A 23,459-nucleotide genomic window follows, 5' to 3' on the forward strand; every position below is an offset into this window, starting at 1 on the left:
TGAGATTTTATCCAGTAAACATGCATGTGCTTTCCATCAAGAAGAAAGACGTTCTTTGATTTCCTTGTTGGCATGACAACCTGTAAAATGTTAGGAAAATGGCATATTATCATATGTGTCTATAAACCAATTGTTGCACTACGACTTCCAAGCTGCCCTAGAATATTGAAACAAGGTTGTTTTGTTCTCTTGGTAAATGCCTGCAGGCAACTGTGCTCAAAGCTGCACATTGAATTTAAATACTAACTCATTTTAAGTCTAAGACGGATGGAAAATAATCGCAGTCTCTGGACTGCTAGCAATGATGCAAACCATAAGAATCCTATACTCTCTGCTCTCACTGGCAGCAGCTTGCCAGGGTCCCAAGCAGAGGTCTTTCCCAATGCTGCTACTTGAGGCATTTTATTTAGAGAAGCTTGAGATTGAGTCTGGAACTTTGTACATGCAAAGTATGCCCTCTATGAGTGAACTACTTTCTTTTAGCGTTCCCTCTCTTTTCTAAACTGAAAAGTTCCAGACTGTTCAGCATTTCTTCATAGGAAAAGTACTCCAATCCCTAAAGCTTCTTGGTTGCCCTCTTCTGTATTTTTTCCAGCTTTGCAATGTCCTTTTTGTGAGATGGTGACTAGAACTGCACACGGTATTCCAAATGAGGCATGTTTCAAACTAAGCCAGACACAATGTTTCTTCCCTTCTTTCTGTGAAGCAAGGGAACATATGTTCTCACTTTTATATCTAGTAGTGTATCCATATAGAGATTTAGGATGCATATTGAATTTCCTCAGACTATTTCAAATGTGCGTCATGGCATACTCTATTGTGTAATATATGAGCCACTATTTCTGTAGCAAATTTGCACCATACTGACAGTAATGTTGTTGCTATTTTCATATGTATACTTTAAAAGATGCTAGTAATTTGCTTATGAAAGACACAAATGTAGGGGCCACTGATATGATTTTTTTTTACCAATTGTGCGGCATCCTTCTTTTCCATGACACTTTCAGTGAATATTCATTCATTCATTCGAAACATTTTTATGCCACCTTTCCACCCAATCAAGGTCCCTAAGACAGTGCACATAACAACATTAAAATGTTTGAACAATTAAAAGCAACATTTAAAATTATAAAATAATTCAATAAAAGCACAAACATTATGTTGGTCCCAGGCCATACAGGGCTTTAAAGGTCAATACCAGCTCCTGGAATTGAGGCTGGAAGCAAATTGGAAGCTGGCGTAGATGGAACGAGACTGGAGAGAGAGGGTCCTTGTAGCCCACTCAAGTCAACACTCTAGCCACAGCATTCCTTACCAACTGCAGCTTCTGGACAGTGTTCAATGCACTTAGAATGCATTGCTTATTGCCTTTTATGCTAAGATGAAAGTGAAATGAGTCTAGAGCCCATATTTTTGCCATTCACCTCTTTTGAGTTTTTGGTTCTCTTCCCCCTTCCCCTTTTCAGTGGTGACACCTCACCTGTGAAAGGCCACCCCACTGAGGGTGGTCTGGCCCCTATCATACTGTCTTTTAGATAGTGCTCCCAGCTTCCAGGTGGGGGTTGAAGTTCTGCTAGCATTACAGTTGACCTTCAGATTATTGAGATTAGTTCCCCTGGAGGAAATAGTAGCTTTAGAGGGCAGACCCTACAGCATCACATTCCTCCCTCCACTCCCCAAACTCCACCTTCCACAGACTCTACCCCCAAGTCTCTAGAAATTTCCTATGCCAGAGTTGGCAACCACACTTTTAGATGGCAGGCCATAACATTTCTTTTTATTAAGGTTGCCAACCTCCAGGTACTAGCTGGAGATCCCCTGATATTATAACTGCTCTCCAGCCGATAGAGATCAGTTCACCTGGAGAAAAATGGCCACTTTGGCAATTGGACTCTATGGCATTGAAGTCCCTCCCCTCCCCAAACCCTGCCCTCCTTAGGCTTCACCCCAAAAACCTCCCGCCAGTAGTGAAGAGGGACCTGGCAACCCTACTTTTTATCTAAGTTTTTAACTAAAGCCTAGCTATTTTATGATCTGCTACTGTTCTAAGGTATGTTTTATGAATTTTTTTAAATGTCCCTGGTTTGTTTTCAGTGGCTTGTTTTGTTTTTTATATTGATAATTTATGATGATTTTATTGTATTGTTTTTACTTGTAAGCTGCCTCGGGCAGAATTCTGGAGATGTGGCATACAAATTCCATAAATAAATAAATAAAATGCAAATATTGCTTCTCTTGTTTTGTACTTCTCTAACTGCTGTAAGATTTATACATATGGAAGATATGTATTTTTAGGTGTTTGTGATATAGACCATCAGAATAAAGCTGGGTATACGGCAGTAATGATCACACCATTAGCATCAGCAGAGACTGATGAAGAGATGGAGATAGTCACAAAGCTGTTGAAAGAAGGCAATGTTAACATAAGAGCAAGTCAGGTATGTTAAAGTTATTTATTTTGTGGTTATTTATTCTATATTTATTATTCCTTTAGTGACAAATGAATCACTATAAGTTGAATCCAATGATTCCCCTGTGCTAAATGAGGAACCTTCCTCTGAGGGGACAGGTCTGTCTCCTCTGAAGTAAGGTTTCATCCACCAGAGAATGATTCCTCACATAGCAGAAAGGAATTGCTAGATCCAACCCTATATTTTTGTTTTTCAGAGCTGATACCGGTTGGTAAGCATGAGGTCCCCGGGGGGTGTTGCACTCCCCATGTTTGACAGGGTACTTCTGTTTCTCAGCTAGGCATCTAAGAGTTATGCTGGATCCTGCATTGTTGTTAGAAACAGGTCAATTTAGTGGCCTTTTCCCATTTCCACTTAGTAGGAAGGTGGCCCGCTACTTGGACTCACCCAATCTAGCCAGGCAAATTCATGCCAGAGTAATCTTGAAGCTGAACTATTATCACACATTCTACTTGGGGCTGCCCTTGAAGACAATTTGTAAACTCCATCTGGTGCATAATGAGGCTCCTTGTGACCTTGGGTACTCACATCTACAAGGTCACCTCTGCCAGTATGCCCCTTTGTGGCAATTCTGTTCTACAGATGAAGGCCTTTTGAAGGTACTGTCTTGCAGGCAGATGAAGACAGCAGCTGCCTGCTCCAGAGCATTTTCTGTAGCAGTCCCTACCTTGTGGAATGATTGTCCAGAATGTGTCAAATCGCTCCCCACTTTGTTAATCTTTTAGAGACTTTGCATTTGTTCAGACAGATTCCTTCATAAATTTGGTTTTGTTTGAGGGGCTTGGATTCAGGATTGGTCTTTGTCTATTATTGTAAGGCAAGGTGTTGTTTATTATTAATGCATAAAGGCAGGTTAAAATGCTGTAATTTTTTTTCATATGCCAATAAATGACATCCCTCAAAAGGGCTTTTTATTTAATCTGAAAAGTACAGCGATAATAAGAAATGAGACACAACAGATTCTTATATATTTGTTATCACTGTCGTTTCTAGGGTGGCCAGACTGCCTTAATTCTTGGTGTGAGCCATGACAGAGAAGATATGGTAAAAGCTCTGTTGTCATGTGGTGCTGATGTAAATCTTCAGGATGACACTGGATTGTCACCTCTAATGGTTGCTTGTCAATATGGTAACATTGAGGTTGTGAAGCTTCTCTTGTTTCATCCAAACTGTAATATTACATTAACTGACAAGGTAAGAGAAATACTTGCATGTACCATGTGTAGTACAAAAACAGAACTTCCAGTCAACATTAACCTTCCTGTCTACTCAAAATGTAGTTCACGATGGAATTTGGGGGCTGCAGTGTTGAAGTTTGTTGTGTATTTAAAGGCAATATTATTTGTTTGTTTGTTAGACTTTTATCCTGCCCCTCCCCGACCAGGCTCAGGTTCAGGGTGGCTCACATCCTGCATAACAACAACAATAATTCAAGTTCAGTTTAAAATAATTGCATCATAATACATAATAAATTACCATTACAATCTAATAAAATCTAAAAATTACACATTACCAAAATTCATAAAGCGCCATTCAAAAGTATTGCAAGGTACAGAAATCACCTTCAGTTCAGAAAAATATATTCTTGACTTGACAGATCTGTTTGAAAGGATTCAGTGTAGTTTGTTTTGCACATAGTCACATCATATCATGGGTTTTGTAGTCCTTTAAATGTATTTGCATCCATAAAATAAAGTTCCCATGAAGTAGTGCATCTCTAGCAAATGGCACTAAAGATTTAAGCAATCATTTTAGACTACAAAACTCATGTTATGACAAGACTGTGACTGAAGTACATATATGAAGTTTTTTTCTGGGGAGTTTCACACATTCTTATTTAAAGCTATTCAGAAAACTCCTTAGCTTATTTTCCATTGAAATGGGGCAGAAGCTAGACAACTCCACAATTCTTTAATCATTATTTTATTTAGTAAAATATTTATATTTTGTTTATTTTATAATGTCTTTACACCATCTTTCTCCTGCAAAGGAGAACCCAAGGTGGCTTATGACAAAAGTCACTCTAAACAAACATAACAATACAGCCACACTAACTATCTCACATGTCAAGGCTCAAGTCACAGACACAAGTTCTTTCAGTGCCTTAGGTACCAGCAGAGGTGGAGCCGAGCCCCCATGTCTCAAGGCAGCATATGATACACTTACTATTAGCATTATATCAGAACAAGTGGAGACCTGCAAGAAACTTGCAGAGATATGTGGGCAGAGGCTCCCCCTCTGTCTCGGTCAGCATGCAAAGGCTTTCTTCCCACCCTCCTTCCCTCCCTCTTCTTCTCTCAACAGCTCCACCCAGGCACTTTCTCTGAATGCTGAGCTTTGCATGATTTCTCTCTCTTGTGCACTCTCTCTCTCTCTCTCTGAATGACACACCAAACCTCATGCACTCGTTCTCTCTCTCTCTCTCTCTCTCTGAATGGTACCCCAAGCCTCGCTCACTGGCTCTCTCAGCAGCTCACCCAGAGCAGTCTGGGGGAAGTCACGCCATGCCTTCCCCCACACCCTCCCTCTCGGCGGCAGGCAGAATCACCGAGGCCCCTCCTGGGAGACATCACGAACAGCCTGGGGGGATTTAACCCCCCCCCCATTTTTTTAAATGACAATTTTTTCTGCAGACCCGGGGGGTCCCCCAGGTCTGCAAAAACATTGGTTTGGGGTGAATGTGCCTCCTATCTGCGGATTTAAGTATCTGCAGGCAGGGGGCACATGTGATAATTAGAAATATAGATTTATCAATCACATTTTAAATTAGCAAAGTATTTTACAGATTAACTTTCTTGTCCTTGTGGTCTCATTACTTGTAGAGGCTTTGGCTAGGATCCAGCTAAATATTTTTGTGGGCATTTTGAGCTGCAGTGGGAGGGGAAGGCAAGGAAAATAATAAGGAAACATTTAGTTGGATCCAAGCATTTAAGTCTTTGGGGCAAACCATTACTTCAGAAAGTCTGTGGCCAGGCAGGTCCCATCCACTAGACCATTCACACTCTGACTTTTTATATTATATGGGCGATAAACAAAATTTTTTTTGGGTTCGCTCTAAAGGAACAAAGCAAGAGGAAATTGGTCATGATAAGGAACCATATAAGAGCTGTGCCAAAGTTTAAGAGCCGCAGGAACAATAAATCTGCCTTTAGTATGAAAGAACTTCAAAACACCCAGTGCAGATCTATTACCTAAATTGGCCACGTAATTGCTGTGTGCATTTCTGGTGCCATTTGATTGGCATACCAATTATATGGGTGAGATCTTTTTCTTTATTCACAATAATAACGTAGGGATTTGGGAATGTTCTCTGTGTAAATGATCCTTATTTGGTCTAATATATAGCCATTTTTTAGGATTGCCAGCCTCCTAGCAGGGTTGGATAGTTCCCACCCCCCATTTCAATGGCCGGCAGGCCAACAAGATGATGTCACTATTTCAGTCTTCTCTAGGAATCCTAGAAAGGTTTGCCACGAAATCCCGGAAATGACGTCATGCCATCCCCATGTCCCTCCCCCCTGGTCTCCTAGCAACGCCACCAGTTTTAATCATGTGAAAAGTATCCAGGTACACTAAATACACAGCAGTTTATCTCTGTTCATATTTTAGTTTTCTAATATGAAATAAGGTTTACCTGTGGTGACTAGAAGTTAGAAAAAAATGCCATCACTCATGAAATCCAACAGAGTCATATCAGACTCTGTCTCAAAGTCAGATTTTTAATTAGAATTGAAAATTAATTAGAATTGAAAATTCAAGTCAGGCAAGTCTGAGACAGGACTACGACTTGGACTGTGTCTTTAATTACTTGAGGCTGCTGGAGACCATCTGCATCTCCTCTCACAAAGGGTTTGTGTTAATTCTACATGAAATAAAGGGCCTGTTTCATTAATGAGCAATCTACTACGCTGCACCAGCAGAAGGTTATTAGCTTGTTATTATGTGTTCTGTGGAGTGGTCAGCAAAAATGGGATATAATGTATAATGAAAATAAATTGTTTGTAATACTGTTTGGAATGGTGCTATTGAAACTGACCTCACGGCTAAAAGATTTTACCCAAATAGGTGACTAGTTCTCATACTCATGTCCGTTTTCTCTTTGAAGGGACAATGTGTCTGTTCTAGGCAGATACCTTGTTGTTCTAAATATGCTGAATTTTTTTTCATTTAGCTAAAGTAGAGTATACAGCTTTATTTACACTTCTGGTGACAGTCTCAGAAAAGTAGAGAAACAAGGATGGCTGGCATAATACTAATCTTTTCTTGTTTTTATTTTCACGTAGGCTGGTAATTCTGCATTGTCCATCGCTTTGAAATCTGCCCACATAGAAATTGCAGAGTTCCTCCAAGCCCACATACAGCACAGCCCATCTCTGAATACATAAAGGGAAATGGAAATCGTATGTGTCAGAATGAGGAATTGATAACAAAAGACTTATTCATTTAGCCAACACTGCAAACAATTTATATACCAATGTTCGTAGTTGAAAACTGCTGATTTCTCTACTTATTGAAAGGAGAAACTATGTCAGCCATTTGCATACATTCTTAATAGTTGAGTCACTCTCTTAAGCCTGCTTTTAGGGTTGTAACCTTGGCACAGTGGCACAAATAACCCAAGATTGCTAGATTATTGCACTGCCTTTCATTAACAGTAATTGTACTTTCAAAACTGAAGTTGGCTAGTCTCTTATTAAGCTGGTAGCTGCTTCAAGCTTATTTTATGACTTGCTAGACCATTTCCCCTTTGATAAGGACTGTGAAACAACTTATTTGTTCTCGGGCAGTAGTTCTGTGTTTTCCAAGAGTGATGGCAAAGCATCCATCAAGTATGCAACGTTATATATTAAAGGGTAAGTGCTTTCGGTTATGACAACACAAACCATAGTTTGTCCAGGTTCATGAAAGATAACAGCAGCTATTATAGCATTTAAAGTATCCTCACAACCCTGATGCTATCAGTTTGCACCAGCTACCCAGAGACTGCCTGGTAAAGAAGGCTAAGCTGGATAGAGCTGCCTTCAAGCCAGGTAAATCCTATCTTGATTCCCTTATTTTCTGCCTGGACCTTCCGTTCCCTTATTTTCTGCCTGGATCCTGAACACCCATTGGTTGCTGTGAAGGGTCTCTGTGTAAGGGTTGCTGTGTAAGGGTCTCGGAAATTACCAGTCCTACCAGCATAGAGCACATGCTCTTACAGTATCAGGGTCAAGGGACAACTACCAGTCCAGTACCTGTGGTGGCTAATGCTGTGTTAAGGCAATGGTTAGGGCCTAATCACAACACTGCCCCAAAAAGTATTAACTAGTACCAGTTGCACTCATACCCTTATGCCTGAGGACCTAGCTACAAGAGAGTTCTGTCTCCACGTCTCAACTCTTCCTGCTAACATCTAATTTTATGCAATAAGTACCTCATTTACATTATGTAAAATTATACATTACCAGGAAGAGAGAACACATTCCTTGTAACATCTAGTTAGTCCCTGTTGCCAGCTGCATTGGCAGTGAGCACCACATCAGTGGAATAAGCTATGAATACTGATCTTTCTTTTACACAAAGTCCAGGATATATTCCTTATACCATATCGTGTTTCCAGTTTGGCTATAAGCACAATAATAAAGCAATACTAAAACCTTTTTTTGTAACTTTAGATAAGAGTGTCGTTTGTATCACAAAGCATGTCTCAACCAAGTTGTATCGTGATATTGATTAGTATTGATTTTTTTTAAAGTACCAGCAGTCAGTGATTATTTGGCATAAAGCAACAAATACCAATTGGACTCATTATACACAAATATTGTATTTGGTTTATATGGCTCTGATATAAGAATGCAGAAGTAGTTGTTTAGGTATATTCAAACAAACATGAGTTAGTTTCTGTATATTGAGACAGCAAGACCTTGTTTCCCATCTATTTAGAGATACCATATATATGGCTTTCTTGCGTTTCTAATTGAATTTAAATTGGCCAACCAAGGAGAAACTTTGAAATATCTCTCACTGGAAGGTCAGGCACAATTAAGATATATTGAACTTAAGAAAAAACCCTGAACATAAAGAACAAAAGGACTCGATCATAAATTTTCCCAGGAGGATTACTATTGTTTGAGATATTCCCATCATTATGTTCTGAAGATCTATTTCTGATTAGGGTTTCATATGGAAGGTGCCTTTTGGGCAAACATCTGTTCTCTGGTTGGAAATCCTTAACTTGTTAGATTGAAATCTGTTGTAATAATTTAGTTTTCCATGTTGTTCTGTTTACTGAGTAACCTTCCGCCCACAGGGTAGTCAGAGTTCTTCCGTGGGTTTTGGCAGGCTTCCAGGATTCACTACAGTGCATACAAAAGGCAGATCTTTTCTGAATGTTCGTTGTTCAGTCACTATGAATTACAGATGTACATGCCATAATCCCAAGAACTGGGCAGTCAGTTATTGCCTTCCACAGAAGCTTTTATTTATCCTTTTAAAAAACAGCAGCAGCAGTGTGGCAGATGTCTTCATTGAGCAACCCACCTGATGGAAGGATGGAGACCCGAGGCCAGTAGTGGCCTGACACCCACAACATTGGGTGTAGCTGGCTAGCCACCTCGATGGTGGTGAGGGGTGAAAGTGTGCCCTTGGGGGGTCCGACAACGAATGGTGTGGGGGGGTGAGTGCTAATTACCAAAGGCAGGAGCAGCCGCTTGGGAGGGATTTAAAGGCAGTCGTGCACAGGAGCTGGGAGGTGTGGGAGAGTGTAGGGTGGTAGCCATGCCATGGCGCCAACGGAGACAGAGAGTGAGGGAACTGCCCTGGGCATGAGATTGGCGGATGCATGGAAGACCAACGAGCCTGAATATAAGGTACTGAACAACACTCTTTGCATCTCCTTCCTCTTCTTGGGACAATAAAGTCATCCCTTCCCTAGCCTGCTGAGGACACCCATGCTGCCCACCCCTTGCAGCAAACCAGACACGATGACAAGCAGCCTCTTCATATCCCTGCTTTGTAAAGCTTTCATTTGCTTTATAATGCACTTGACATATTAGGTGTATTCTTAACAGTTCTTTCTCAGATTGAATGAAATGCTTGAACCTTGTGTGTTTTTGCTACATTTATGTTAGGTCATTCTTGCTTCATTTGGGGTTATATTTTTGGTGAACAATCTTTTGCAATTACCTATGGTTCTAAATGAATACACTGAAGGGAAACAGGATCCTTCTGTGACTCATGGCAAGCCATTGTTGACGGGTGAGTTTCAGAAAGTGTTTGTGACGAGGTCTGGGGTGCTACTCCTCAGGGGGAAAAAATCATGTCCCTCTGTACATGCTTCTTTAGAGCATACTTATAGAGGGTTTTATGAATGTGGCTGTAGCAAGCACAGGAAGCATCAGGGATCCCCTACTATCAGGGCAATTCCTCTGACATAAAGAGCTATCATAAATCTCACTGAAACCAGTCTCTTTTTCAGACTGTTGTTACATATGTTTCAACGTTAAGTAACAACAGTCCTGGGTCAGTTATGCATGGGTACTTTCACATTCACCCCCCCCCCCCCGTCTGACTCAGTTGTTCCTTGGACTTATGTTCATGAGAGAGAACCTCGCAACCAGCCCTTGCAAATCCTGGGTCTTCCTATTGCTATTTTAACCTGATTCTTCGATCTCTCCTGGGATGAGCCTGGGTGAAGTCTCCATGCATAAACAAAAGTGTGGGACATAGAAGCTTTGGGGTGTGTGTGGCTTTTTTCTCCCAGTAAGCACCACAGCCAATTACAAAGCAGCATGTCAAGGGGCGGGGACTCAAATGCTTCCTGGGATTTCTTTCTGAGCAGAAGAAAGGATTTTTAAAATGAGGCTTGGGTCCCCCCCCCCATTCCTTTTAGAGAGCTCCGTTTTGTTTTTAAAATGCTTTTTAACCCGGCACTTGGGTTTCTGCAGGGGTGGGGGACTGGACACTTCTCTCACAGTAAGCACTACAGCAAATTACAAAGTAGCATTGCAAGGGGCGGGGAGATGCTTCCAGATTTGAGCTTAGTGACTTTTGCTGGTGCATATCTATTTTGGAATTTGCAAGAGAAAAATGTGAGTCAAGCAAGCATGGAACCCCAGGTAAAACTCAGGTCCCCAATCCTCAGGCAAATAGCCGTTAATAGTATACTGTATTGAATGACTTCTGTCCACACCAATATCTGGATTGACCTGAGCTTTTACTGATTGATTTTCCTTGTTTTCTCCTCTTTCCAGTGTGTAGTTGTTGAAGTCACAGAGCCTGACTTAAATGAATACAACATTCTCATATCTCAAGCAGATGGTAGTGAAGTTTTTGTCAGAAAAAAGCAACCATTTTATCTCAACAGTTATTGTACAGAGATGAGGTGCTGCTAAATTTGAATAGTCACATCTGAGTAGGGCAAGTAAAGTTCAGATATAGACTAATGGATTGAAATATTAAAATTGCATTCCTTCAGCATTGTTATGGTATAATGAACTGAAATTATCATCCACAGTAGCTTTATAGAAAAAGGAGCTTTATTGTAAGTTATAATTAAAATTAGTCTTATAAACTTATAAACATTCCAATAAGTCTTTCATGATTCCACTGATGGGAAACTTTATAAAATGTTTAAACAATGCCAGGATTGATCAATTTAGTCAAAAACTTTGAGAGGTAATCAATGAATAGTACAGCTCTGTAAGACTGAAACAAGCACAAAATCAATTTGAAAAAACAGCTGAGCTGTCACAATAAGATTATAAATTATGCACTCTGAGGGAAAATAATTGTGACCAAAGAAAAGAGAAGGGAAGTTTAAAAAAATTAAACTTCGTATTGAGTGTTCTCGTTAAAAATAAAACAGTGGGCTTAATCATTAAATTGCTACACTGAATTTGGACCAAAATAAAATGCTCCTGATAGAATGGTCTTTTAGTTTCTCGTCATTTTGGCCATTCTCTTTCTCTTCTACTTCATTCAATTTTTTTTCAACTTTGTGTACATTGGAACTAAATCTACACTACATATTTGTTTCAGCACTGAGTGTGGAGCTGAGGTAGTAGTTGATTCTATTGTCCGGGGGGGAATGTGGGATAAATTGCTTTGCACCAAATATGAATTGCATAACTCCCATTTGTATGCAAAAACAAGAATGTTGTGCCTTTCCCCGTTCTGAGGGCTTGAATGAAGCATTCCTTTCATTACTATTCTCCAGGAAGGAAAACACCCTATGTTATCCTCAGGATTCAAGAGCTTCCTAAAGCAGATATGTTAAGGAAAAAGTGTAAGTTTTAAATAACAGTCATTCTCCCTCACATATTACTGTTATTATCAACACCCGGACTCTCAGTTGAATGCCATGTAGGGTGGTCCACACACTCAAACAAAGGAGAAAGGGGCAAAAAACAAATCCACCTCCAGGTGAGGGAAGATTATACTGAATTCACAATATCTTATCATCATTGTATTCTAATAGTTAAGTCAGCCAAATCTGAAGATATTTAAATCCAGTGACTGGAGCTGTGAACGGGAAAGACAGATCTTTCCGCAAACCTTAAAACGGCCCCAGGTTTACAGAAAAATGTGAGATCTAAAAAATAAGATAGTGAAGGAGTAGACAGATAAAGAAGAAAGAATAGGAAAAGGGGTATCAGGAGGGAGAACGAGTGAGAGATACACAGTGCAATCCTAAGCGGGGGCTGAAAAGGCTTTGGAGGCAGCGTGACCCCAGTGCTGGCGTAGATGCCACTTGTGCCAGCTAAATGGGCATTTACACCGGCGCTGGGGAATGGTGCAGCAGCACCACACATGGGCACCAGTGTTGCTGCAGCAGTGTATCTACAGCGCAGGAGTTTGCACCGGTGCCAAAGGGGGCGTTCCCATGGGCAGGGCTGACTTTAATCAGCTCCCTGAGCCTTTTCACCCCGGGAATGCCCCCTTTTGCTGCCACAAACTTGCGCCTGCAAAAATGGTGGTACCGCTTTGTGGAACTGCATAGACCAGTTTCACAGGGATTGGGAAAAAATTATTTTTGCCTAGCAACCATGCCTCAACTACCTCTCCTTTGGATTGCACTGTAAGAGAAGTAGGGGGAGAGGGGAGGAAGCAAAGGTGCGGGAATAGGATAGCTGTTTCCACATGTTTCTTGTGGATGTGGGTCCCCACATTCTAATATAAAAGTTGGCCAATCTGAGGATACTTAAATCTGGTGACTAGAGCTGGGAAAAGGCAAGATAAACCTTTCCACAAATCTGAAAAGCCCCAAGTTTACAGAAAAATGTGAAATCTTTTAAAAAAAAATAGATTGGAGAGTTTAAAAAAACCCACCAAAATTGGTAAAAGGATAGCCTGTAGCTTTAACAAATGGATTCCCTCAGTGGCCCTTGCAAGGCAATCACAGCATTCCAAGACTTGGTTTTTGTGAGTAAAAGGTGGGGAGGGGGCAGCGTTTTTTCCATGGCTGTTTTGTTCTTTGAGGGAAGACTTATCAGGACCAGACCTGATAGCAATCACTGGCTGACTTGATACCTCCTGACTTGCGTGACTCACCTAGGCCTGGCAGCCTACTACTCTTCAATAGAGGCCAACCTATGAAAGTCAGCGTGGTGTAGCGGTTAGAGCTTTAGAGTAGGGTCTGGGAGACCCGGGTTCGAATCCCTATCTTGCTGTGGATGCTTACTGGGTGATTTACTAAGCAATTCCATCTGCTCTCACCCTGGAAAAAAATTATGCTTCTCATGTAGGTTTTTGAATAGCATTTGGACCTTGCTGGACTCTTGTTTTTGTTTTGTTTTTTTCAAATGAGATGACTCTCCAGTGTTTGCTCCTTCCCAGAATGCAAATGCTATAATGTCTACTGTCAAGTTGTGACTGACTAATTAAGGCCCCACGGGGATTTCAAGGGAAGAGATGAGCAGAGGTGGTTTGCTTTTCCTTTTTTCTGCATAGCAATCCTAGACTTCCTTTGTGGCCTCCCATCCAAGTATTAATTGTGGCCAACCCTGCTTATCTTCCAAGCTCTGATGAGAGATGTCTCGCCAGGGCTATAACACCAGAAGCAATTAAACTGGAGTCTGTGAGCATCTAACATGTAGGCTGGCATGACAGGGTCTTAAGATCTGGAACTGGAATATCTGCTTTTTCCCTCCATTTAATTTTTAATGACATTTGCCTGATGAAGAGTTTTTATGAACTTGAACGCTTGCACAATGTTTTGTGTCATTGGGGCTGGCCCTGGTATTACATGGATTTTGTTTCCAAGGGCCAGTATGGCTGTTTACAACTTTTAGCTGAGTCAGGCAGATTTTTTTTTTACACTGTTGTCATTATTGAAAAAATAATATATTTTTGCCTTTTAACACTAGCTCTTTAAAATGAATGTTTAAAGGTTTCTAAATTGCACTTTAAGTAAACTGTGGGCTGCGTTTCCCCATTCAGAATACAGAGGAGAAGATCAGACACTTGCTACTATTTTAAATAGAAAAGCACTGATTTATTGATGCAGACCTTCATACCTGGCATAATACTTGTACATTTTTGCAGCAGAATTTCTGCAACTAGGTACAAAAGGTTTCATCAGAAGCATCCTTAAGATTTTAAAAAACATGTCTCAGCTGTGCTGTTGAAAAGATCTGCTTTTATGTATTGCTGACATACCTGAAAAGATAAGATTGAAGCACCAGATTAAAGCACCAGACACCGTTGTTAAAAGCAGACAAGATTGTTGGGGGAAGCAGACTGAAATAGAAGAACCCTCCTCCAGCAAGTTGTCATGATATAAGCTCAAAGATATGTGAAGAATGCAAACGTCCAGTCCATGGCTTAATGTGCGGTCTCCCTGAGTCAAAGAGTCCAAGGAAAATGTAAGAATGGTGAGGCCTCTGACTTAAAAATAAACAAGAGAAATGGGTCCCACTCTTTCTTGTGTATTTTAAAACACAGAACAGCATTCTTTCCACTCAGGGAAAAAAAACACTGGCAAAAGTACAGGAAAGGAGAAACAACTTTCTAGTATCATATATGCAATGACAACGGGCCAAGTCCCATTGATATGCTGGAACTAAGTTCAGTTTTAGGGTTATTATTTATATTAATATTTAACTACTTGTTTTTGTAAGTGATAAGTTTGAGTGATTGAAGATAGAAGAAAAGGTAAAAGGGGCAGGGAAAATTTAGTTCATCAGCTGACTAAAGGGTTACATATGCACATGGAAGTATGTATGAATGAGGCATCACGGGTAAAATATCAAGACTAGAACTTTCCTAGCACATCACTTCAACTACAATACAAGAGCCAGTGTAGTTTTGAGTGTTGGATGAGAATTGGAAAGACCCAGGTTCAAATCCCTGTTCAGCCAAGAAGTTCACTGGGTGACCTTGGGCAGTCATTTTCAGCCTGACCTACCTCATTTGGCTGTGAAAATAAAGGGTGTGGGAGAGGGAAGAATCAGGTATACCACCCTGAGCTCCTCAGAGGAATGGCAGAATATAATTAACAAATTATAACTATTTTTCCCACTGAAATTAAGACATTCACTTGCAAGCCGTCAAGAGTTGCATAATCACACGAAATAAAATAAAGACAAGCAGGAACTCACAAGGAATTGTGGGAGGTATCTCATTTTCCCCTCCCCTACCGTTTCCTCTTTCCCTTTCCTGAAAGCCCCTGTAGCCTCTCCCCTTTTCCTGCTTCCTTCTCTCCTTCCCATAACAATTTAGAAACGATTGTCAGCTTCATAGATGGGGATTTTTTTAAAAAAAAATCCTGCTTACTAAATATATTCCTGCCCTGTCAGCCAATAAGTATTGATTTCTGCAGATGGAGGAAGCCAAGAAAAATTAAATTATCAAATCTTCGTGGGTCTAAGATATGCCCTAGTGAGAACTATAACAATTACTTCTTCATCTCACAGTGCCTTTATCTTATTTGAAACTCAGAAGGCTCCAGCTGAATATAATGCCATAGAATCGGCTAGAATTGCCTATTTGGCTTTGGGCAGATTCCCAGGTTTTGTATTCAGCCAAATATAAACCCAAATATTGCCGAAACAGCTAATTTTGGGTTTATTTTTGGTTCAGGTTTATCGCTATGCAAAGCCCTACTATGGACCAGTTGTGTGGTGATGGCCACTGGGTCAGGTCCGCTTACATAGTAGGGAACTCTCAAGGACTTCTGGGGGGCACCTTACTTTCCCTGTAATCCTCATCCCACACTATTTCCTCTTTCCCTCCTAGCATCCCCCATATCGGCTCCCCTCTCCCTGCCTCATTCTTCTTAGCTTTTCACCCAACTTTTATCTTCCTCCCATCTTGTTATATTTATTATTCATTTACTTCATTTATACCTCACTTTTCTCCACAGTAGAGACCAAAGCAGTTTACATTATTCTCCTCTCGCCCTTTTTATCTGCACAACAACCCTCTGAGGTAGGTTAGGCTGAATGTATGTGACTAGTCCAAAATCACCCAATGAGTTTCCACAGCCATATGGGGATTCAAACCTGGATCTCCCAGACCCTACTTTGAAGCTCTGTTACACCACTGGCTTTCATAGGTTGGCTGCTGTTGAACAGTAGCAAGCAACCAGGCCTAGCTGAGTCTTGAAAGTTGGGTGATATCAAGTCACTCAGAGGCTGCTTCCAGGCCCAGGTTTGCCAGCCTCCAGGAGGGACTTGAAGATCTCCCAGAATTACAACTGAACTCCAGATGACAGAGATCTGTCTCCCTGGAGAAAATGGCTGCTTTGGAGGATGGACTCTATGGCATTATATTCAGCTGAAGCCTCCTGAGTTTTAAATAAGATAAAGGCCCTGTGAGACTAAGAAGTAATTGTTATAGTTCTTGCCAGGGCATATCTTAGACCCACGAACAAGATGCGATAATTTAATTTTTCTTGGCTTCCTCCATTTCCAGAAATCAATGCTTATTGGCTGACAGGGCAGAAATATATTTAGTAAGCAGGATTAAAAAAAAAATCTCCCTCTGCAGCTGACAATGGTGTCTAAATTACTAACAGAAGAAATTAACCTGTCATGTATGTGGGAGAGAATGGGGAGACTTGTAAAAGAATATCAAGCATGCACTTCAACTATATCATATTCCTAAAGGTTGCCCACATAAATTAGAAACCTTTCAGAGGCTCTGAGCTTGATAATGGTGGTGGCAGCAAGACAATATAGTGTAATTATGGGTTGCTTCATGTTTCCACGGAACTTGCATCATAGCGATCAGACAAGCAATCTTTAAAAAGTTACACACAATTCCATAGGTTTCAGTATGATCTTAACAGGATTGTCAACTCCGAGTTGGGAAATACCTGGAGATTTTGGGGTGGAGTCTAAGGAGGGTGGGGTTTGGAGAGGGAGGGACTTCAATGCCATAGAGTCTAACTGCCAAAGTGGCCATTTTCTCCAGGGCATCTGATTTCTATCGCCTGGAGATCAGTTGTAATAGCCGGAGATCTCCAGCCACCACCTGGAGGTTGGCAACCCTAGATCTTAATGGTATGTGAATTCTCATTTGGAATACAGTTATCTGCATGGGCATGATCAATTATACATGTTTATTGGCACAGAAGGATGCGCTCCCCCCCATTCTTTTTTTTTAGTACCATTTGAAGGAAACTGGTTGTACATAGAGTCTGTTTAGTTATCTTAGTACAGGGAGGGTCCCCAACCATTTTGAGCTTATGGGCACCCTTGGAATGTTGACAATGGGTGGAGGACACAACCACAAAATATCAGCCACAGGAGGCAGATCCAACCACAAAATGGCTACCACAGGAGGAAGAGACACCCCCCCACACACACACACACACAGGAAGCCCAAGTACAGGGGACAAATGGAGTATTTTTTTAAAAATACACTGAGAAAGAGGAGTGTGAGAGAGAATAAAACCCACACTGGTGGGGCAGCTGTTGCTGAAACAACATGATTATAATTTGCACAGCAAAATCAGATTTCCAATGGCCAATCAGAAGCCCTGCTATGCAGGACACTCCCTTGGCCCCACCTACTACAAATACTTGGCAAATGCCAGGAAAGGGGTCAGTGGGGGTACCATGGCACCCACAGTCACCATGTTTGGGATCACGGCCTTAGTTAATAGCAAGCCCTGTCTTCTTTTAGTAACATGAACATTCTATACAAATGAAATATGCCCTTTTAGGCGAACTGGGTTTCATAAGAATTAAGAATACAGACTTCTGGAAAAGTAGCATATAAGCATGCTAAATAATGGTGTTTCACTAGTTGATGGGCACCATGATAATGTTTAGCAGACACTATCCACTGCAGTATCTACAGTGAAAAGAAGATGTATTGTAAGGCTAGTGGTTACACTGCTTAAACATTAAATAAATATTTCTGACATCAGGGACACATGGGAGGCCTAATTCCAACAAGCTGTGTATCATCTTGTCCACTGATCTTACCCACACTTCTTGCCTCCATTTCGCTCTGGCTTGCATCATAGGCTGTCGCTTCAAGCACTTGCTGATGTCTCAAGAGATCTCCTTGATAATTTCACACCACCAGTACTGCTCCCTGCCAGAATGTGCTCCCTCTCTCACATTTTGACTCTCTGGGTAGGCTGAGGATGTGGCAACAGATGACAGCAATGGGAAGGAGGAGCCACCACCATCTTTTTGCATCTCTTGGAAAGTGTGTAGATGGTGGCAAAGAGCATCAGTGAACAGGGGAAGTCCTCTCCATTAGTCAGTCCACAGACTTACCAAACTTGTATCCAGCCCTGTGTTTTCCAGTATAAAAGCTATGCGTTGCCCACATAAGAAATATGTGTTTCCCATTTATGAAGTTGCTTCGTACCATTGGTCTATTGACCAGTATTATCTACTACTACTGATATTGACTGTCAGGAAGAGAAAGCATTTTTCCAATACTTGCTACATGAAATCCTTCAACAGCAGGCGCCTTGGGTTGAACACGGAACCATTCCCATGTAAAGTGGGTGCTCCAACACTCCTCCATTTTGCTTCTCCTTTTTAGTTTAAGTGCAGACATCAATTAGCGTTAAGACTTGATGGTGTCATCCGGAAATACTGCACATTCAGAAATTAGTTGCTCCGTTTCTTCTTATGCCATGGAATCGTTTATCCACACGACATAGGATGTACCATTCTGATTTAGTATGTTAGAACTAAACACACAGACAAAAGATTATGGCGAAGTCTCTGCAAGAGAGAGCTGAATCTAAGCAAAATGCCCTTATAGACATTTTCATTACTACAGAAGAGTTAACATAGTTGAAATACAAGTTTAGATCTTCAGGTTCTGTCAACAAAATTAAAGATTAAAGTGGTCATTCAACTTACTTATTTTTGTGAGTATAATCTGGTTTCTACCATTTTACCATTCCACAAAAATATGGGTGAGGGGAGGCTATCACTGAATTGTGTAGTTTTAATTCTCTGGGCAGAGCATCTTTTCTTTTAATCATGTCTTGTCTATTTCAATCTAGAAGTGCAATGCAAAATGTTGTCAACTGCTCCACCTACTGAAATTTTAATAAAATAAGCGTTCAGGCAAGAAGGTTATTTAGACAATTCACATTTGTCATGGTTTCGGTCTGTTCTTCTTCTTCTTTTTTTTTACACAAAGGCATTTTCCCCCCAGATTGATCAGATATTTATGTCAGGATATTGAAGTAATGATGGAGAACAAAATATCAGCCTGTTTCTGTCTTACTGGAAACCTATTTCAAAGGAGATTAAAGTTGGGCTTGATGTTGGCAATTGTCTTGTATGCTGGATTCTATAGAATTCAGTTTAAATTCAATAGAATTCAGTTTATACCTTTGGTTAAATGATAACAGAATCAATATCTCACTAATCAAACTCAGAGAAACCTGCAATCTGAGTTATTTTGAGACTATGTTCATTAATGAAGAAACTTTACAACCCGCAAAGCATACCATAGAGAGTGTTAGATAATATTGACCTGATTTAGTCTTATTTAAATTCCATTCCCATAACTTTCAATCCAGCATTCATTCTTTTTTTTTCCGATTTAAATATCCCACTGAGTAATCCAAAGAATTTTCACAGCAGTTTACAAAACAGCAAAACAAAACAATTACAGAAGAAAATCAGTGAGCAATGAAAAGACTAATCTAACACAGTTACTAAAACATTAAAATCTACTCACATAAATCAAGTCATCAGCCTGTAATAAAACTTGTGTTCAGCATCCAGAAATCTTCCCAAGCAAAAAGTATTTTTGTAGGACAGAAACCAGCCAGCCTGAAGGGTGGTTTAAAAAAAAAAAATCACTAAAGGTGCTGTCACCAGGAAGGCTTACTGTTCTTACTGATGATAGTAGCCAAAGCATGATCTTTTTCAGATTTCTCTATTGTGGCTCCTGCCTTGTGGAATGGCCTGCCTGAGAAGATCAGGAAAGTTCTCACTTTCCTGGCCTTCCACAAACTATATAAAACTGTTCAAGAAGGATGCACAGTACAAAATAGTTCACCAATTTACTTGGATAAATGATTGGGACGTGGTCTACGGTATACTGCTTTATATATATAGCGCATTGAAAGCAAGATCCTATTATGTAACTTCTGTACCGCTTAATGTGTCATTTTAATACCTATGCTATGCTTCTGTTTCTTTCTGGTGGTTCCAGACTTCTAATCTCCTAATACATTAGTGATAGAATGCACCATTTTGTTGATTGAACTCACTCACTATGTGTAATCTGCCTTGAGTCCCTGTGAGAAAGGCATCCTATAAAAAAGCCATACACAAACACACAAGCAAGCAAACCTACATTTTCATGATCTTCGTCCATAGTTCCCACTCACAGGCCGCCCTGTCTATGAATAGTAGGGCTGCCGATTCGGTTCATCCCGAACCGAAAAACAGCCGAATTTCCCCTGATTCGGCGGTTTTTAGTTCGGATGGAACCGAACTCAAAAAAGGTGGGAAAACGGGGAGCCGAATTCAGTGAATTCGTGTTGTTCGGTGAATAAATTAGGCAAATTCAGGGTTCGGTGCAGCAGCATAACCGTCAGTTAGTAAGCAGCATTCTCCTGCAGCCAATCGGTGGCCAAGCTGGGTCTTCTTCTGGCCAATAAGTTTGAGTGATTGAGCGCATGAGCCCAACTGCTGCGCGGCCTGGGAAAAGAAAGTGAGAGTATCTGTTTGTGTGTGAGAGAGAAATCCCCGTGGGGGGGTGCTTGTGCACATTCACTCCTTTCAGTGGCTTCAGGGGGTGCATTTTTTGGGGTAGAGACCCCAAACTTTCAGCGAAGCTTCAAAGGACCCTTCTTGCAAGACCCCCCAAGTTTTGTAAACATTGGGTCAGGGGGTCCCGAGATATGGGGCCCGAAAGGGGTCCTCCCCTTAATGTGCATTTTTATTCCATTTAAAGCACACATTTGCTCCTTTCCGTGGCTGCAGGGGGCGCATTTTTGGGGGTAGAGACCCCAAACTTTCAGCGGAGCTTCAAAGGACCCTTCTTGCGAGACCCCCCAAGCTTTGTAAACATTGGGTCAGGGGGTCTCAAGATATGGGGTCCCCCCTTTTCCCTATTGGGATGAATGGGATCAGCCAATCCTGTATGCATCTCGAGAGCGGCAAATCCAAGGCAAAACCTTCCCTGCTTAAATGGAATTGGATTGGATTATCCAGTCCTCCCAGTCCCTCCTGATGGAACAGAAGACATCCACAGTAAGACCCCTTTTGGGGCTTTAATCTATAATTTTTCTCCTGTGTGTGTGTGTGTGGGGGGGAAGCAGAGTCTATGTGTGTGTGGGGAGGGAGCAGTTTCTGTGGGTGGGGGGGAAGCCAAAGGGGGCTTTCTCCTGTTCTGTCTGGGGGTGTGTGCCCCCTCGAGTCTCTCTTTCCCTGGTTTGAGGGGGGAGCTTCAGTTGTGTGTCCTCAGGTTTTCCCTCATTCATAAGATCAGTTAGGTCTATTTTGATGCTTGCTCAAAAATTGTTTTCAAATTGTGACTTAAAGAATGCATTTGCCTGGTCCCGAGTCCGATGCAAAAGGGGAAATTCCACCCCCTCCTGCTCCTGATGCTTAGCTAGCATGCCTCTGTCCTTTTCCATGGTTTGCAAACTCCCAGGCGTCAGGTGTTGCTTTGCATGGTTGCAAACGTGTTGCTTTGCAAGGTTGTGTTGCTTTGCATGGTTTGCAAACTTCTTCTGTCCCTTTCCATGGTTTGCAAACTCCCAGGCGTCAGGTGTTGCTTTGCATGGTTGCAAACGTGATGGTTTGCATGGTTGTGTTGCTTTTAATGGTTTGCAAACTTCTTCGCACCTGCCCCGCCCTTGCTCCCCACAGCTCAGCTGTTTGTTGGGGCTGGGAGCTTTGAGTGGGCGGCAAGCTCTGCTAATTGCAAATGCACATTAAGGAGGGGGGACCCCTTTCGGGGCCCATATCTCAGCCCCCGCTGATCCAATCTTTACAAAACTTGGGGGTTATTGCAAGAAGGGTCCTTTGAAGCTACGCTGAAAGTTTGGGACCTCTACCCCCAAAAATCCCCCCCGGAGCCACGGAAAGGTGCGGTCGTGATTTTAATGGCTTTATTCGGCCGAATTTTTCCCCGAACTCCGGACCTCATGCCGAATTGCACAGACCTAAAGCTGGGGAGTTCGGACTTCGGCATTTCCCGAATAAAAACGGGCCAAATTTTGCCGAATCCGAATTTTACAAAAAAAAAAAAATTCAACAGCCCTAATGAATAGTCTTTGCTCTGCCTTCTATGATTCTCCTTCATAATAATTATCATCAGTATATTTGACATCAGTATTAATTGAATACGAGATCTTTCAGTATGAAAGCCTGATTATCTCCTTCTATTTACCATACTTAAGTTTTAGGGACAAACACCCTAATGGGGCAATCCTATGCACAGTTACCCCAGTCTAAGTCAGTTGAACTCAAGGGGCATAGACTGGAGGAACGCTGCATGCTCCTGTCTGATTTATAATTCACTGAACTGAGTGCTCAAGGTATGGGGTAAAAGGCTTCTCAGCTGAGTTCCACCAATTAGTTCCTCCTTTGCTTTCTAAGAGCAGAGCAAAGGAGGCCATCACCACCACCATCATCATCACCTTTATTAGGCATTTACATCAGTATACCATAAACAGAATTACAAAATTGGTTAAAACAAATTACATTAAAAGGACATTACATAGAAGTACGTACAAACTGCTCGCGAATCCTTTGTGCAGACAGGAGAAAATTAGCTACTTGTTGGGAGGAGGCCATCACAAGAATACTGACTGTACCAAAAGTTCTCAACAGAGAGATGGACTTGTAGGTTATCCAGGCTGTGTGACCGTGGTCTTGGTATTTTCTTTCCTGACGTTTCACCATCAGCTGTAGCAGGCATCTTCAGAGGAGTAACACTGAAGGACAGTACTCCTCTGAAGATGCCTGCCACAGCTGCTGGCGAAACGTCATGAAAGAAAATACCAAGACCACAGTCACACAGCCTGGATAACCTACAAGAACCAATGAACTCTGACCGTGAAAGCCTTCAACAATATTTAGAGAGATGGACATTTGCATTGGGGAGTTGTGATTTCTTCTTCTGAGTCCTCCCCATTTTGAGACTTGGTATAATTGTATGGTCCTTGCTTAGGCTAGTAGGCAGTGTTTATCCACTATGCAGTTTGGGTAGTTCAGGCCTCCAGCCCTCTGTTCGTTTTGTTTTTTTGCTCCACCCAATTCAAAGTGTTTTGCGGCTCTTTGCCTTTATTTTGAACTGCATACTAAGATCATGAGGCAGAGTGAGAAATTCTAAGCAATACAGTTTTTATACAAGGCCTCATTGACTATTAGGGTTGCCAGGTCCCTTTTTGCCACTGGCGGGAGATTTTTGGGGTGAAGCCTGAGGAGGGTGGGGTTTGGGGAGGGGAGAGACTTCGATGCCATAGAGTCCAATGGCCAAAGCGGCCATTTTCTCCAGATGATCTGATCTCTATTGGCTGTAGATCAGTTGTAATAGCAGGAGATCTCCAGCTATTACCTG

At 41.5% G+C, this 23,459-nt stretch overlaps 1 protein-coding gene across 1 annotated transcript in view; it reads left to right on the forward strand.

The window, feature by feature from the left end:
- Window positions 1-7,207, forward strand: part of KANK4 (KN motif and ankyrin repeat domains 4) — a 39,703-nt gene extending 32,496 nt beyond the window's left edge. The window contains 3 exon segments of the mRNA XM_056844763.1: window positions 2,296-2,438; window positions 3,465-3,665; window positions 6,755-7,207. Coding sequence (XP_056700741.1) covers window positions 2,296-2,438; window positions 3,465-3,665; window positions 6,755-6,856 — 446 coding nt within the window. The 3' untranslated portion in view covers window positions 6,857-7,207.
- Window positions 7,208-23,459: the final 16,252 nt, after the last annotated feature.

Source organism: Euleptes europaea, chromosome 2 (genome assembly GCF_029931775.1).
Source record: "Euleptes europaea isolate rEulEur1 chromosome 2, rEulEur1.hap1, whole genome shotgun sequence".
Lineage (NCBI taxonomy): Eukaryota > Metazoa > Chordata > Lepidosauria > Squamata > Sphaerodactylidae > Euleptes > Euleptes europaea.